The following is a 16,385-nucleotide window of genomic DNA, read 5'->3' on the forward strand; positions in this document are numbered from 1 at the left end:
GATTTATGTGGTTTCACCATCTTACCTGCTTGATAGGATGACATCCTTTCGTCACTCGATTTACCATGTTCAGCACCAACCGAGTGGCAATGACAACATGCAAGCTCCCCTTTGGCCTGTGTGCCTTGTGTCGACCGAAATGGTGTCTACAGCTCTCGGTCTTGGGGCAAAGGGGTGGACACGTTTGAGCCTACTGCGTATACTTTGTATTCACAAGTAGATGAAGGAGTTCGGGTTCTACGGCAGTATTTCTTGGACCCGTCTCTTGGGTTGACGACGACGTGTGACGTTGGCGACATGCTTCGTTTTTCAATCCCCGGCTCTCTCGACAGCGCCACACTTCCATAATTCAAACCGCTGGCCACTCCAACAACGTATTAGCCATCAAACCCCGAACCTCGTTTCTTCTCCCCCGGCGATTGATCGGGAGGACTGGTATTATGTCTGGAGTATCTCGTCATACGTCGCACAACGTTGCCGGAAAGTGCTTTGCCCGTCGCACTTCCATAGTTGGCGTCTCTCGGGATCAGACCATGGCCACGATCCTCCTTGTTTTCTTCCTGGTCCCTTTCTTATTGCGAACCAAAGGCCAATGCTACAACGAATGAATCAGACGTGACTGTTGCACCAATCGCGAACGTCGTTCAGCTTACCGCGCGCCCGATCCAATTTCTCGCGGCCGTTCTACCCTGCGCTTCATGCTAGGCTGAGAGATTTCCATAGTCCGGGATGGAAGTTGTTAGCTTCGAGATCACTCATGTGTAGCATGGGCACGTGTCTAATGGTATAACGACTCTTCGATTGAGTCACAGGCAGAGTATATGCCACCTGTCACGACGGGCACCGACTCCATGGGTACAACGGTTATGTTAATATTCCGACTACCAGTTTCTTCGACTGATCAGAAAGAAAAAGTGCCTAGCACCAGACCAGTTTGACAATGTGCTTAGCTCCCGCTGTTCAGCCTTACGACGTTGGGGCCGTCGGCAAACCTAAACGTCTTAATCTGGATGCCCGTTTGCTTGCTTTTTCTCCTGGAGCACGGTTGTCTAGATCGACGGAGGTGCGCCCTCGTATGATCACGGGAACTGTTGACTTTCATTGGGAGATTTACGGTGCACCCAGGCGGCAAGCTATGTCTTTTCGATAATTCGCGGGCGCAGGATCAAGGACGTCGTATATGGGAAACGTTGCAAACAATCAATCTTGTTATCGCTTCTCGAAATCCATTCCACCGTCTCATTGAGATGTCGCTGACGCTCACCAGATGCCATTTTCGCTGTCTATTCCCGTCGCCATCGGGGAACGAATAGCGTTCCAGCCGAACACTATTGTTTGAGATCGAAGTCACGATACGAGGGGAGATCGAGTAGAATCATACAGGGCATTTCCGGATGTAGCCTTCTCTGCAGGAGATTCCTTCTTGCCCCTGCTGGCGGCCCTGTATGGGTGGACTGAGACATCCGCGGGTGTTCAGGTGCTGCTGCCAATGACCTGTCAGGACACGTCTCCTGCAAGGTCTCTTTTTCGTTGCTTTTGATCTCAACCTGAATCACCTGGTCGCGGGCCAAACCACTCTGGTCACGAACCTTCCGCTTCTACATCATGGTCGTGCCGTGTGGGAATGGCAGCGAGAAACGAATCAAGAGCCTTCGTTTTTCTGCAAAGTACGAACACCAAGCGGTTTTGGGTGATTCCATGAGACACTATTGAATGTGTCTTCCACCAACATCGATCCCCCCCCCCCCCTCCCCCACGTTGAAGTCCTTTGCCAATGGCCATGGACTAAACTCTTTCTCTCTTTCTCGTTGGTGTCTCTTTCTTTCACTCGCACTCGCGCACACACCCAGAATACATTTGCTATCCTCACCTCCGTCTCCCCTGTCACCGTTCACGCCCTGCGGCATTTCGCATTTCAACATCCGGCTGTTAGTCAAGTCGGCGATTTTTTGCACTATTCCACTAAGGGGCAGATTGGAATTGCCAATGAGCTAGGATCGCGGTCTCGAACACAATGGTCACGGCGGCCGTGCTCAGGCGCGTTTTTTATGATGGCGATCTTCTGCCGGGGTCGCTGAGCTAGCCTTGCCTCGATTCTTCCCTAAAGAGATGTTTCAACCGCTCGCCAGCGACGAAGTCAGTTGTATCCGAACGGAATACCTAGCATCACAGCCCATTTTGTCGTCCCCGCCTTACCTTATTTCTCTCCGAGACCTTGACTCATTCATCGGCGTACTTGTAGGGTCTATTCCCTTTCTATAGGAATATCACGGGTCCCCACTGGCGATGAAAGGCTCGGCGACTTACTAAATAATGAAGTTTTACGGCAGTTATTTATTACTTTGCGGTTTACTACCCGACGGCTTCCGGCGGGTTGGCCCCAGCGCAAGGCGGGTATCTCCGACGCTGAAGCTATTGACAGGCATGCTTCGACGGCGCCTTGTCTGATACGGTAGCATTTGATGGGGCTGTCAAGGCTCATTGTGACCTATCTCGTCCGCCTCATGCTCGTCAGGACTCATTCACAGCTTCCGAGGTGCGGTGGCCGTGGGTTTTCTTTCCCTGGCCCAGGGTTTGATGGGTGACATCGTCTCAGGCACGACACTGAAGAAAGCCACGATGTGGCCTGATATTGGGTATTGCCATCTCGTACCCGAAGTCTCGACCCGATAGTCGCTTGATCAATGACCACGTTGGGCATGGCCAGCGAAGAAAAGGTTTCGCGAAAAAAGATTGATCGCCATACGAGCAACTACCGCGCCTCCGCCCTAGCCACGATTGATGCTAGCGCCTCTCGCATGTGGCAATGAGCTGGGGGGGTTCGTGGCCAAGAAAATTACCAAAAAGGACTACTGGTTTGGCCTGGCTCGTACTGTTGAGGGCAAGATGTTTGTTCGATGCGGCAGCCACAGTGCTACGTTGTCAGAGGCTATGACTCAGGAAGAAAGGGTCTATGGAGGGGGCTCCGTAGATGTTTGGTTTGTCACGGCTCACCTGAAGCCGAGGCCGAAAGCCGGGACCCAGAGATCCGGATCCCGTTTCGTTTACGCGATTTGCAGAAGCACTGGGTTCGTCGTCAACGACACATGTACTCCGGAGGTTGTGCGAGTGCGCGCTGCTCCGCAGTTTCGTCACTTCTTTTTCTCTCGCTTGTTCGGAAAGAATCTCTTGGGCTGCATATGTCGGTGATGGCTTCCTGGGTGTTGGAAAGCTTTTCGAGGCACTACCTACACTAATAGTGTCCGCACTCACACGCCCCTCCGGATCCACTTCTTCACCGGTCGTCCGTCGTTGGCACGCTCCTGCGTCCCCCGGAGGAGGTTTCCTTCCGGGTGGCCCAATCACAAAAGTTGCGGATCCCCGGGGTGGAGGAGGCGATTCTTGGGCCGCAGGAGCAGCGGCGGCGGCGACGGCGGCGGCGCGGATCATGGCCATTAGTGGTCAAGTTGACGAGCAGAAGGGGGAAGGGGGGAAGGGATGGCTGGGGGGTATTAGTGTAGGGTCCCGCATCGGATCTTGCGCATCACTGCATCGATAGATGCGGATCCTGGCCGGCGCTTTCATGGGGGAGAGGGTGAGAGTTGAGGAGCGGAAAGGGTATTCGTAGAGAGTGGCCAAGGATCAGCTCTCTGGTCTGCAAGATGCTGCTGGTGTTGCTGCTCATGCGGCCGTGAGTGCCGTGTTAGATGTCGTTGTTGGGTAACTACGTAGCCAGGCGGGTTTCTCTTTCGGTACCTCGATTGGATTGCGCATGTCCTTTCACTGGTTCATCCAGAGATCGACACAGCTCTAATCTGGTCTGGTGGTTTCGTAAGATTGGCGGGATCCAGATTCCCAAGATGGACACATGTTCGTTTTTTTTCTGTTCGTGTTTCCAAGTGAGAGACGGGGATGAGGTGTCACAATTGGTTAGCCAAGCATGTTTTTTTCCCCTGGTCCCCTTTTTTGGGGACAGCGCCGTACGAGTACATTTCCAGATCCGGACGATGACTTCAATTTATTAGGACAGCCCTCGAGTTCTCCAGATCGGTGTCTCGAAATCTTGGCCCTCATCATCACGCGTTCTTGAAGGGGCTGGGGGGTTGAGGGGGGTTTCGATGGCATATGAGGGGGTTCTTTGGGGTCCTTGGTCCCCCTTCCTTCCTTCCCCTGCTCTGTTTCTCGGATGGGCTATGGAAGGGGTTCATTCTTGCATCTACATGTAAGCCATTCTTAGTTTTCTTTCTGGAGAGGGGCCTTGACTCTGGAGATGAAATATGAGACACGGGTTGCTTGCCGTATTTGTGTGGTGTTTGCTTATTCTACGGGAAGATAGGGACGTAGGTCATAGGCCCCATCTTTTGTTTTTGTATGTTCATTCTTTGTTTTTTTTTTTTCCATCCCAGGGTTGAGAAAGGATTCTTTTACGCGGTGATGTACATTGGTTTACTAGGCAGTTATTGCTTTTTCCTAACTCCGTAGACGGGTTGGATATGCGCCCGCCCCTGTGCCTCCTTAGTCAAGTCTGACAAGTCAAACTTCTTTTTGGGTCTGACAGGACACAGCCAGTGGGGTTATTCCTACCCTGCCCGATAAATGGCAGAGGCAGGTGTGAGGAACACCAATCGACCTGACCTGATTACGGTACACCGACCGAACCGACCGACCGACTGCCCGGCGGCGCAAACACGGGGGCGGCAGGCAACGGGAACGAAACGGGGGTGGCTGGCAGTTGGGGCTGCGAGCCTAGGTAGGTCTGTCGTCTACCGTCTGGCATGTGGTTCGGTGTAATAGGTAGTTCTTTTCCATATTTTTACATGACATTTTTTTTGTTCTTTGGTGCAGCTGTAAGTGGTGGTGGGCTAGGCAGGTAAGGCGGGGCGGCCGGGGTCCCAGGGCTCGTTGATGCGGCTTCCTTGAGAATTCCCTTGTCATCTTGTTCATGTGAAGCTACGCTAGATGATGCGGGCTGAGGACGGTTGCGTCGATCGGCGATCCTTGCTTGGAGGCCCTTGAAGGGAGTGTACCTGTATCCATCAGAACGGAAGATGAACTGTCACTGGCTGGCTGGTCTGGAAAAGTTGGGATCGTTATGTGGTGTGTTATGTGTTGTTGCGTAGTTGGGGGGGTGGGAGTGGGAATGCGAAACGAAAAAAGTGTGGTGGACTTGCGGGAAGTTTTTTCTTTGGTTCGACCGAGTTGCGGTTGCCGTAGGATGGAGGGGGAGGGTTAATGGTTACTGGGGGCAGCTTGAGCAGGTCTGGTCGGCATAATTTCTTCTTTCCAGCTCTTTTCTTGTCCATGGATGGATGGTGCTGCGGTTTTTTGGTGGTGGTTGTAAGAAGCGTTCAGACGTGGGATGAAAATGGCTTGCTTTGGATATTTGCTTTTTCTTACTGTTTGGGTATAGACGCCGCTGCGGAAGGACGGTAGGCGGAGGTCAGGGCGGGTGGGGATTTTGGATTTGTCCGAGGGGGGGTGTTTTACAGAGTAGAAAGTAAGTAGATAGATTGATGCTTTGGATACATGGAGAAAGGGACACTGTTGAGCTTCATTCTTCGGGCCATGTTTTTCCAATCTTTGAGTGCATATCAGGAACCACGAAAGGAAGCATGTTGGTTGAAACCAGCGACCTGGGAAAAGTATGTGGCCGGGGGGATGGGAGTGTGGGTTTAGACTGCGCTGGCATCTGAGAATCTGAATCTGTCTGTCTACAACCCCTTTGACGTGCCTTTTGCTTGATTCCTGACAGGCTGTTGACTCTGCTCCGCCGGTACGATGCCGAGTGCGATGCGCGTAAAGCACGAACGGGGGGGAGTTGTCCCGGCAGGCGGAACAGAGATAAAAGAGGGGAAGTTGGAGTGCTGCGCGGGCTCGGGGGCCGGCCGATGGTAACTCGGTGTGAGACTTGCAGGTTCAAGGACCGGGGACCGGGCGGGGAGGGGATGACAAAGAGATTTGACCGACCGTGGCACGGTCACGGGGGAAGAGACTCAGGGAGTGAGTTTCCAGTGTGGCTTAGGCGCGGTTCTCTCTGGAAGATCTTCGGTTCAGTTTAGGAGAGGGAGGGTGGCGGCCGGAGGTATCGGGTGCCGAAAAGTTGTTCCACGGCATAATTACAGGAATGTGGCACGCATACTGAGGAATGTTGATAAACTTGGGAGACTAGAGAGCTTAGTGTCGTTGGATGTAGGGAAGGCCGTTTGTTAGAGGAGGGCCGGTGCGAGGCGCGCCGGGAGGGCGGCGGTCCGGCTTGGCCCCCGCCTGCTTTTTTTTGGGGGTCCGTGGTCTGGACCTGTCTCTTTGAGGTGTGTCATGCGGGCTGCTGGCAGTGGCAGAGACTCAGACAGCGCCAGTAGCCCTGCTGAGATAGAATGACGGAGGTCTTTGAATCTCTGTTCTTCTTAAAGGGACCAGAGAGACCTGCAAGCTTGCGCTATGGCATGTTGTACCTTGTAGCTCAGGTATGTACATATGGATACCTTGGTCACGCATCTTGTAGGGAGCGATAGGGATTTCGCTTGGTGGCTAAAGCTGGGGGAAATACCTACCTAGCAAGGGAGATAAACGGGGTTCTCTGGTGCTGACGTAGGGTTCAGAATGGGGCCGGGGGGAGAAGTCCAGCATATATTTGCTTTTTCCCGACTTTTGGTTTCGTTTCTTGATCCAACAACCCTATGCACGAAATGGTTAAGATGAGCAACAGGGTACCTAAGCGTGTTAGTGTTAGGGGATAGGTGCAAATGAAACGGGGAAAACTGGGCTGGATTGTGGGAATCTTCCTGGACCGAGACAACAAAAAAAGAGCTGACGATCAAAGATGAAGATCTTGCGATGGAATCGGTTAGAGTCTCGCCGGCGCAGCCTCTCTGTCTTGGATTCTTTTTAGGGTTGGGTATCTTAAGTATCTAGATAACGCGGTTCCTAATTTCAGACATCCAGCTCCAAGACGTTTTGTTTCTGAAGCCGCATTCGGGATGGACCTGCCTATCGCGGTATGGAGGGCGACGGGTGGTTGTCGACCTCGACTACATTTTGGGATATGAGATATGCAATAGGGAGGCTTTAGTCCGAAGGGCTTAGCGTTTTGCAGTTGAATAGTTCCGGGTAGGCAAGCACGGCAAGTGAAGGATAGGGCTGAGAAAGTTGTGGGCTTCTTGTGCCTGAGTAAGCGTTGCCATAACGTTTTCTTTTCCCGCCCTCTTTCTTGCCTGACTCTGACTGGGTTCGGCTCTTGTGAGAGCTTGGCCTTGACTCTCATGGGGCTCTAGCGTGAACAAGGTATGCGTGGAGGGGACGGCAGGTTTCCATAGCTGAATAATGGGGTTCCTTGGTGAGGAATCGAAGGATGCTGGGGTTGCCTAAGAGACTAGTCGTGATAGTCCTTGTAAGGGAGAATCAAAGGGATGGGTCATGTGGGAGGAGCTTTATATAGAGCGGGGGAGCCAAGAGTGGCTGTTTCTAGGTGGCGCCTTGTGGGCTTAGCGTTGCATGTTCTAGAATTTCGATCCTATGGATATAGAGGCGTCCGAGGCTTTTGTGATATGTGAGAGTTGAAGTATGGAAGCTAGGAAGATGCGGAAGGAAGGGAAGAATGTACAAGATGATGTGGTACAGTGGCTCTATGGAAATGGGCCAGATACGGTAGATGGCGAATATGGTGGGGGCGGCGTTGAAGGGACGATTGTGAGAAATGCTCGGTAATTGGATATATCCAGGCTAATGAGGTACATGTGATGACTTTGCTAGTTGATCGGGGTTGAGGGCGTGGACTTTGGTGAAGGAGTCGAGACATGTGGCTTGATGGTGGAATTGACATGTCAAGAAGGCAGCATCGCAACACATGGTCTACAGGCAATGGCTCGAACTCTTTCTTATCTGATTTGGATGGATCACGTGAAGTTGGGTAGACTGAGCGGGGTTGACCGAAAGCTGACTTGAATTTCTGGGTTGTCACGATTCCCGTGCGTGTAGGAGTTCTGAAAGATTCAAGTCGCTTAGGTTGGGCGGTCCTAGGCAGCAACTGGCAACTGTCGAGACATGAGATAAGAGTGGTTCTTAGCATAACTTGGCGTGGAATATGCCAGCAAGGGCAGGCCGCAGCGTACGGTTGGATATTTACTCATCATCTCGAGCAGACTGCGCAAGTGATATGAGTCTTTTGCAGCCTATCTTGAAAAGGTGTCAGGTCAAGCAAGACATGTAAGTCACCGGAAGTTTCTCAACAGACTTGTCTATGGATCATGGAAAATGGACACCATTGACAGCGGCACTACGGCAATAGAAGATTCAATGATTATGTGCAAATCAAGTTCCACACCTTGACGAGATGCACTAGCAGTAATTCATTTGATATCACGTTGATCGTGGCCATTGTCACCAAATCAACGTCCCGACATCTGACATGACTCTGCTTCAACACCCAATCATCATGCAGCCTTTCTTAGAAGATGTGATACAGGATGTAATGCAGAAAAGCTTCTGCTGTGGACTCGGTCCGCAGCCCGCCATGCAAAGCGCCCTTTCTATCTTGATGCATTCCGTAATACCACCTAGATAAGGACAACTAGAGCTTGATGTAGTATCAGATCTCGGTTCGCAGGCTATCGTATCAGTCGGGGATGGCGTTGAAATGGCAGTGCCAGAAAGTAGCGTCGTGAAGAGCTGGGAGACCAGAGCATCAGTTTCAGTCTGGCGAAAGACGGGAGGTAAGAACTGAAGGCAGCACTTACTATGCGAGCGGGTCTCATGGTGTTATTTCAGCGGAAAAGACTGAAGAATCGGAAATCAAGAGATTCACAGCTGTTTGGTTTCGGAATAGGCTGGTAGCGTGTAAGCTCTTGGTAAGTTTTGGTGATATCAAGTTGTCGTTCGGGTTTACTTGGGTAGAGCCGAGTTAGTAGCTTACATGTGGAGGGAAGACACTCCTTCAGCAACGTCTCGTACCTCACTCGACTTATATAATCTAGTACAAAGCCCGTCAAGTTCCAATCACAAGAACATGCCCCCAGCATTTTCGAATAGCCTAGGACTTGCTCGGCTGTGGCATTGTTTGATTACGCAAACTTCAGACAATGCTCGTCGTTCATTTCGCCGCTAAGCCGGGCGCTTTACCCTGTAGTAGCACCACCCAACATGAAGTCAGTTGCCCGGCTGGAGAGGGCGTTTGGAGGTCTCCTTAGCTAATGAGAGATTGCATATACCGGTGGCCTCAGAATTCGTATTGTGGAGCAGGTTCTTCTGGGGAGAAAGGCTGTGTACCTTGACCGAGAACCCTTGGTTGGTTTCGTTCCACTTTCGGGCAACCTAAATGCGGCTCAGCGTCACAGCCTACATGCACAGTAGCAGATAAAATCCATCAGGCCATCACTGAATATTACGCTTTGGAGTCGATGCCGGTGAGGTTCCGTCAAGCTCGAGAAATGGTCAACGTTCGACCAAGGAAAACAGCCCTAGATATTGGTCTTATTCAGAGTTTCGAGTTTGTTCGGGCTCGTGGACGTTCTATAGATAAACTCTTCATCGAGCTCGATCGTATTTTTCGCTCTTCAGTATCGCGTAGACTGTGTTCTAGGTCTTCTGGTTACGCACCTCCATCTTAGGTGGCGGTGGACGACATGGACAGGTCACAAGTTAGATGACGATTATCTTGCTATTAAGAATGAGATACACCGCAATAAGAGACCGTTCTCAGGCGAGATGACCCTGGTATTAGCTTGGCAGTTGAAACAAGTTTGGAGTTCATCTTGATGACATGTACGGATAAGATTTTACTCGAACTGCCTTTGTCCACAACGTACCGAATACATGACCGGAATCCCTTTCCCGAACTATTATGTTACCATTGAAATCATGGAAAGAGACCACGGTTCACCATATATGAGACATGGAAGAGAATTTCTAGCTCAGAGACACAAGGCGAATCGTGCATAACGTGTAATTGCATGGAGGTTGAAGTCTTTAAAGTCAGGCATCGTATCGGAATGTCACGTACGTGACGGGAATCCCCGCTGCCATCAATCTAATCACACTTACTAATGGTCAAATGATGCTTACAAGTAGTACCGTGAACGGACACCTCGGAAACAGAATTCCTCATACTGTGGTTCGGAATTACGACCGGACCTCCTCAAGGACATCCTGACTACTTCTTCATCATGACGTTAGCGGCTTCGTGGCTGCGGGTAAGATTCGGCATTCTCGTGCGCTTACAGCCGAGCACGCATGTGATATGTCCGCTTACGTCCGTTTTCAGATTTCAACTTCACCTCAGCGCCATGGCGGTTCATCTGGACCATCCACTGCTTCCTCTTTTGCTATCTACCTGCTTCATTTCGCCGTCGGTCGGAGCCGTTTGACCCGTCATCACCCGATTAGACATGGAGCGACAAACCCGTCGACGTCGGAGACCCGCTCTGTCGTGTCTCGAATGCAGACGCCGAAAGATCAAGTGTGATCGCGATGAGCCTTGTGGGCATTGCACTGCATCGAAACTCCGATGCACCTACCGAGTATTCGGAAGTGAACTGACAGCTCGGCCGCCGGTGCAACAAGCTGATCAGGTAATGCAGTCGACTCACATGATATCGCCCCTGTCACAAGCTCCGACTATCGTTCCGGCACATGAGTCTACAAACGATGTCAATCCAATTTCTGAGCCTGTATCGATGCAATCCAGTCGTCGAGAGCAGAGTGTTGGCGATGAGGTTAGCGAGAATGCGGTCGTATCGGGAAACATGGCTCAAGCCCTAATCGCCGAGCCAGCTCTTCGGGATCTCCTACACCGCATCCAGAAATTAGAAGAAGCATCTACCGGCACGAAACAACGTAGCGGATCTGAGATTCCCCAGAAATTGATGGGGAAGGATACAGATTCACGCGTGGTGTTGAAGAAGTCGAGAGTATGGCGATGGAGTGATTGGATGGGTGAAGCCTCCGAGGTATGTTCTTTAACTGTAATGTTGGCTAGCATGGGGCCCAATGCTGACATCTGTACAGTTTGACAGATTGCTGGACTGCTACACAAATTATGTGAAGGCTGCTGCAAACGAGAGTCATGCTCCATTCTCAGATGCCGAGACTGAGGCTATGGCCATAGAGGCCGGGACTTTACTTCGGAACTGCAAAGACCTGGCGAGGAGTATTAAAAGCTGGCGGCCCAGCAGAAGCTTTGGTAACTCTGGGGTCAACCTTGCGGCCCCATCTCGCGGGGTGGCTGATGTAATGGTAGGCCATTACCTGGATTCATTCGAGTCAACTTACCGCATATTACACAAGCCGACTTTCAGAGCGGAGTATCATCGGTTTTGGGACGATCCAACAAGCGTCAAAAACGATGCCCGCCTCAAAATACTCCTCGTCATTGCGATTGGATCAAGTCTACATGACCCGGAGGAAGTCGAACCAGGATTTAAACGCCTGGCTCATCAATGGATTTACGCTGCTCAGGCCTGGCTGTCCGGCCCTCTGGAAAAGGATCGCTTGGGTATCAACGGCGTCCAGATTCACTGCTTGACTATTTTGGCACGGCAGATTTTTTCGATTGGAGGCGATCTAGTGTGGATTTCCACGGGAACACTACTCCATACGGCCATGCAAATTGGCTTGCACCGTGATCCAATCAATTTATCGCAAATGTCGACATTGCAAGCAGAGGTACGAAGGAGACTCTGGTCGACCATCTTGGAGTTGGTAATCCAGTCATCCTTAGACGCAGCGATGCCTCCTAGGATCTCTTTCGACGAGTTTGATAGTCGACCGCCTGCAAATGTCAACGACGACGAACTAGAAGAGTCACAGACGGAACTACGATCACATCTCAGGAGCACTTACACGGATATGTCACTACATCTCCAGCTTAGGGACTCTCTTATGAGCCGACTTCGAGTTGCTCAGCTGCTCAACGGAATTCACCATGAATTATCTTACCACGTCGCTCTAGAGTTGAGCGCAGAGATTACCCATGCCTGCCGAACCAACATCCACTTTGTGAGGCAGCACGAGCGATCCGGAGTCTCGGTGTTCCACCGAAACCTGCTCGATTTCCTCGTGCGTCGCTTCCTGATTCCCCTGCACTGCCCGTTCGCGAGCCAAGCGCAGACGAATCCCCTGTTCCAATACTCGACGAAAGTGACCCTAGACACAACAATTACGATTCTTTCACCTGAACCGGACGATGAGTTTTCTCGTCTTTTCAGAATCGCGGGGGGGATGTTCCGCGAAGGCTACAGGTACGCTCTTGCTACCGTCAGCCACGAGTTCATCGCTCAAGCAGAAGCCCAGCATCGCGATGGAACACTTCAACGCAACGTCCAACAAAGACAATTTTTGAAGAAAACAATGATGGAGTTGATAGAGATAGCAGCAGAGAGAGTAAGGTTCGGGGGCGAGACAAACATCAAGGGTCACATGTTTCTCAAAATGATTGTGGCGCAGATCGAAGCCATGGAAATGGGCATTCCGGGAGATTTGGAGATTGCAAAGAGCGCCAAAGAAAGTCTAGAATTCTGCCACAAATTGCTTGAGGAGCAAGCAAGCACTGTGACGCCATGTTCGACGGCCGAGGCAGGCTTTGGATCTTCTGGACTTGAACACGAACAGGGAGGCTTTGGATTTGATTGGGACTTTGACTTCTTTCTTCCCGAAGGAGACTTTTAGAGTTGGAATTCAAAAGTTTAACTAACGATCCCTGTGGAAGCCAAATTCGAGATGTCTCCATATTATTTCGAATCTGAACTTACTGACTTGCTACTAAAAGTTGACTGAATATTGGACACCTCTCCCACTTCATGGCCATCTAATAGTCTCCATATCGGATCTTCGAATCCAACTGACAGCGCCTATGGTGAGACCCAGACATGTTGTCAAAGGAAGGGCGTTCGCAGTAGTTCGGCCGAGGCGGACAAGACACGGATGTAACAGCCCATGCACGGCGGACATAACTTCTCTATTGATAGATTGTAATACTTAAGTGTGATGAAAGGATCAACAAACAGCGCTTCTCATACCAGATGACATACACTCTTGCACATTCGACTTAAGTCTCAACCCTACTCCTCACTTTCTTGGAAATCACAACATTAAGCCCAAAATGTCTTCCCCTTTGAAGATTCTCATCAGCGGTGGTGGAATCGCTGGAGGGTCCCTTGCTTTCTGGCTGGTCAAACTCGGCCATGACGTTACCGTAGTCGAATGGTTCCCTACTCTCCGCGCTACAGGACTTCAAATCGACCTCCGAGGCCACGGCATTGAAGTCTTGAAGCGAATGGGTCTCGAAGAGGCGTTCCGTGCCAAATCGGTCCCCGAGCAAGGTCTCCAGTTCGTCGACGGTTCCGGCAGGAGGCGAGGCCACTTTCCGATGAACCATTCGGGAAGCGGAGTACAAGACTTTACCTCCGAGTATGAGATTATGAGAGGAGATTTGTGTCGTCTCTTCTATGATGCCACCAGGGGCCGTGCCAAGTACATATTTGGCACTTCCGTGGAAAGCTTCCACCAGAATAACGGCGGCGTAAATGTACGCTTCAAGGACGGCAAGACGGACCATTTCGACCTGTTGGTTGGTGCTGATGGACAAGGATCACGTACGCGCAAGATGATGCTGAAGTCCGAAGCCTCTGACGGCTTTTACCCGCTCAGGGGTATTCATGCCTCTTACTTCACGATCCCGCGACCGATCGAGAAGGGCGAAGAGTACTACTCTACGGCTTACTTTGCGACCAATAGCCGGATATTAATGACTCGACGACACAGCCCGGAAGCGATTCAGGCGTACACTTTCTTCACATCTCACGACGAGGAGTTTCAAAACGCTCGGCGAACTCACGGGCAGGAGGTGAAGGATGTTGTTGCAAAGGCGTTCAAGGGCGCAGGATGGCAAGTGGACTATTTCCTTGATGCGATGAGGGACTCCAAAGACTTTTACTGCGAGCAAATCGGCTTGGTCAAGATTGACCACTGGTCCGAGGGCCATGTCGCCCTTCTCGGAGACGCGGCGTATGGCCCATCATCCATGACGGGTATGGGTACCACGTCGGCGATAGTCGGCGCCTACGTCTTGGCTGGAGAGATCGGGAAATACTGCGGATCTTCACGGCGCCAGGACGGCATTGAAACGGCTTTACACGAATACGAAAGAAAGATGCGACCTTTCATGGATCAGGTGCAGGAAGGTATCACCGATGATGCTCTCGTCTATAAGCTTTGGCCGACTGGGCCGATAGGGATGGCAATCTTGTACTGGATTATTGGGATTGTATCTTTCTTCCACATGAACCTTGGCAAGTGGGTTCTGAAGGAGAGCGCAGTGAAGTGGAATTTGCCAAACTACGAGGAGTTGAGACTTGATGAGACTCACTAGTGTAGCCTGAAAATTTGAGTACAGACATGGCACGGCAAGGTAGGATTCTGTTCGGTTGTTCGATTTGTACATTATCAGACGAGATGCAGCTCAGCCTGAATAGGTATCCATGGTTCGATAAAATACGACGAATACGTGAGAATATGTACAGGCTTTCGGTGGGCGAAGAGGGTTAAAAACCTTTCTGGAATATTTACAAGATAAACGAATGAGTGGTAGTCCATGTACATGCATATTTGCATCGTCATTTAGTTGTTGAAGGTGTGGGTGTGGATGTTGATAGTGTCAGCCTTCCAGGTCTTGCCGTTGTCGGAAGTGGTGAGACCGGAGGAGTCGGCCTCGTTCAGACCGAGGGTGTTGCCGAAAGTGTTGTCAGCGGCGTTGAGTATGATTGTCGTACCGGTGTACTCTGTGAATGGTAGTGTGAGTGAGACATGTCGTGAATAGATCATCTAGACACAGAGCACTTACTGTGAGCAATGACCGTGCCGACGCAAGCGTCGTCTTGGCATTCAACGGCAGTGCCCCAGCCCTCAGCCTTTCCGGAGCCTTTGCATTCTTAGCTTCCATTCCAGTACATTGATATAACTCGACTCTTTGATTTTAACTTACTCGTCGAGAGAGTCGAGACTACCTTGCCGTTGAGAGAGACGGTCTGATCATACTTGCCAGTGCTGTCGTTGTACTTGTCTGCATTGTGGACTTAGCTTCGATTCATCACGAAACCCAAACCAGATAACTTACAGTGCATGGTGAGCTTATCACCGGCGGATGCAGGAACTTGCGTGCCTCCCAGCTGCTCTCCTTGAAGAGTGCTGGCCCAAGTGCACCACTGGCCGACACTAGTTCCGCAGTTCCTATGAAGCTATTCAGCTGGCGACTTTGCTTCCTGATGGGAATGCAAGAACTTACGCCTTAGGATCACTAAAGGAAACAGCAAGGGCCTGGATAAGATCACCGCCACTGGTGCCCATGCCGGGCCATAGAGCAAGACGATCCTTCTGGGGACTCGGGACGGGAGGGAGAACGAGAGTGGTGGTCGCCTCCCGGATCCAAGATTGAGTAGGGCCAAGGGAGAATGCTGGTCCAAAGCCGACCTTGTCCTGGGCGCTCACCACAGTGGCGGCGGCGAGGAGAGCGGCGGCGGCAACGTTAAGCATGTTGACGGTCATTTGGAGCTAGTGGCTGAATGTAGCAAGGGAATGCAGCCAAGAATGATCGAAAATCCGGGGTGAAGCAACGACAAGGGTTATTCCAACAGCTTGAAAATGGAACAATGGGCGGAGGAGGCTTCAAGTACTCTTGCCAATGGGCTTGGGGTATATATGGAAGACTGCTCGACGTTCTAGACTACTTCGATTTATCCTGGTTGATGTCCCTGTTGGTTACCGGCGTGCTTTTGCCGTTACCGGTTCCCTTGTTAATCTGAATCGTATCCGTACCCCAAGGGAATCAGTAATGAAACAGCCCAGTGGTGGACAAACAATTTCCGCGATGGATTGTGAAGGCTGCGCCAGGGTCCACGCGAACTGGCCAAATGGTTGAAGGAATAATCCAGTCAAGCGAGAAACCCATCTTCATTTGGTAACCTCGATGGAGTCGACAAGGACAAGGCACCATGCTTACTGCCATCAACCTCTTAGGCTCTGCAACCTTAACTTTCCGAAAACGGCGTTACATTTTCTCGGAGCTATCACTAAGGTAGCACGGCAAAGCGCTGAGCACATGAGCCAGAATGCGATACGACCAAAGAAGCACGCAGACAGGCCTAGAAGGAAGTCCAGGAGTTCAACTGTAGGTTCGTCTATCGCGACAATGCAAGTGGAGTTTCGTGTTCAATGAGCTGGTTTTTCGGATCCCTCTTGAGTGTGAAGAGACAAGATTTGAGGCCTCCTGTCTGAGGATCGTCCGTTCAACCCTTACTTGGCCCTTCGAGCCGCAGCTAGATTGAAGTCTCCACATCGCCTTATTCAGAGTCGCGATTAGTGGTCGGGTAGACGGGTTTCGGCACTCAAGTGCCACAATCCTCAGTATATCACTGGACTCG

At 51.2% G+C, this 16,385-nt stretch overlaps 5 protein-coding genes across 5 annotated transcripts; 2 read left to right on the forward strand and 3 right to left on the reverse strand.

The window, feature by feature from the left end:
* Window positions 1-2,513: 2,513 nt before the first annotated feature.
* On the reverse strand, window positions 2,514-3,473 carry BDP55DRAFT_642283 (uncharacterized protein). The gene is made up of 2 exons (XM_060573444.1): window positions 2,611-3,473; window positions 2,514-2,536 (listed from the first exon to the last, which is right to left on the reverse strand). Exon 1 carries the CDS (start codon window positions 3,433-3,435, stop codon window positions 2,923-2,925), a length of 513 nt encoding a protein of 170 aa, XP_060436017.1. The 5' UTR covers window positions 3,436-3,473; the 3' UTR covers window positions 2,514-2,536; window positions 2,611-2,922.
* A 4,481-nt stretch (window positions 3,474-7,954) lies between these two features.
* BDP55DRAFT_642289 (uncharacterized protein) lies at window positions 7,955-8,890 on the reverse strand. The gene is made up of 2 exons (XM_060573445.1): window positions 8,712-8,890; window positions 7,955-8,643 (listed from the first exon to the last, which is right to left on the reverse strand). The coding sequence occupies exons 1-2, from the start codon at window positions 8,727-8,729 to the stop codon at window positions 8,395-8,397; spliced, it is 267 nt and encodes an 88-aa protein (XP_060436018.1). The 5' UTR covers window positions 8,730-8,890; the 3' UTR covers window positions 7,955-8,394.
* A 1,468-nt stretch (window positions 8,891-10,358) lies between these two features.
* On the forward strand, window positions 10,359-12,636 carry BDP55DRAFT_539858 (uncharacterized protein; the record flags this gene model as incomplete). The annotated part of the gene is made up of 2 exons (XM_060568066.1): window positions 10,359-10,919; window positions 10,978-12,636. The coding sequence occupies 2 exons, from the start codon at window positions 10,359-10,361 to the stop codon at window positions 12,634-12,636; spliced, it is 2,220 nt and encodes a 739-aa protein (XP_060436019.1).
* Window positions 12,637-13,069: 433 nt separating this feature from the next.
* BDP55DRAFT_539602 (uncharacterized protein) lies at window positions 13,070-14,338 on the forward strand (the record flags this gene model as incomplete). Its single annotated transcript, XM_060568046.1, has 1 exon — window positions 13,070-14,338. The coding sequence occupies one exon, from the start codon at window positions 13,070-13,072 to the stop codon at window positions 14,336-14,338; it is 1,269 nt and encodes a 422-aa protein (XP_060436020.1).
* A 248-nt stretch (window positions 14,339-14,586) lies between these two features.
* Window positions 14,587-15,498, reverse strand: BDP55DRAFT_689386 (uncharacterized protein; the record flags this gene model as incomplete). The annotated part of the gene is made up of 5 exons (XM_060576733.1): window positions 14,587-14,747; window positions 14,810-14,887; window positions 14,951-15,028; window positions 15,083-15,195; window positions 15,251-15,498. 5 exons carry the CDS (start codon window positions 15,496-15,498, stop codon window positions 14,587-14,589), a joined length of 678 nt encoding a protein of 225 aa, XP_060436021.1.
* Between the last annotated feature and the right edge of the window lie 887 nt (window positions 15,499-16,385).

The sequence above is a fragment of the Colletotrichum godetiae genome, assembly GCF_030913485.1.
Source record: "Colletotrichum godetiae strain CBS 193.32 chromosome Unknown BDP55scaffold_2, whole genome shotgun sequence".
Classification (NCBI taxonomy): domain Eukaryota; kingdom Fungi; phylum Ascomycota; class Sordariomycetes; order Glomerellales; family Glomerellaceae; genus Colletotrichum; species Colletotrichum godetiae.

Excerpts from the sequence above, each read along its gene's own strand:
- BDP55DRAFT_642283 (XM_060573444.1), bottom strand. The coding sequence starts at position 3,435 with ATGGCCATGATCCGCGCCGCCGCCGTCGCCGCCGCCGCTGCTCCTGCG.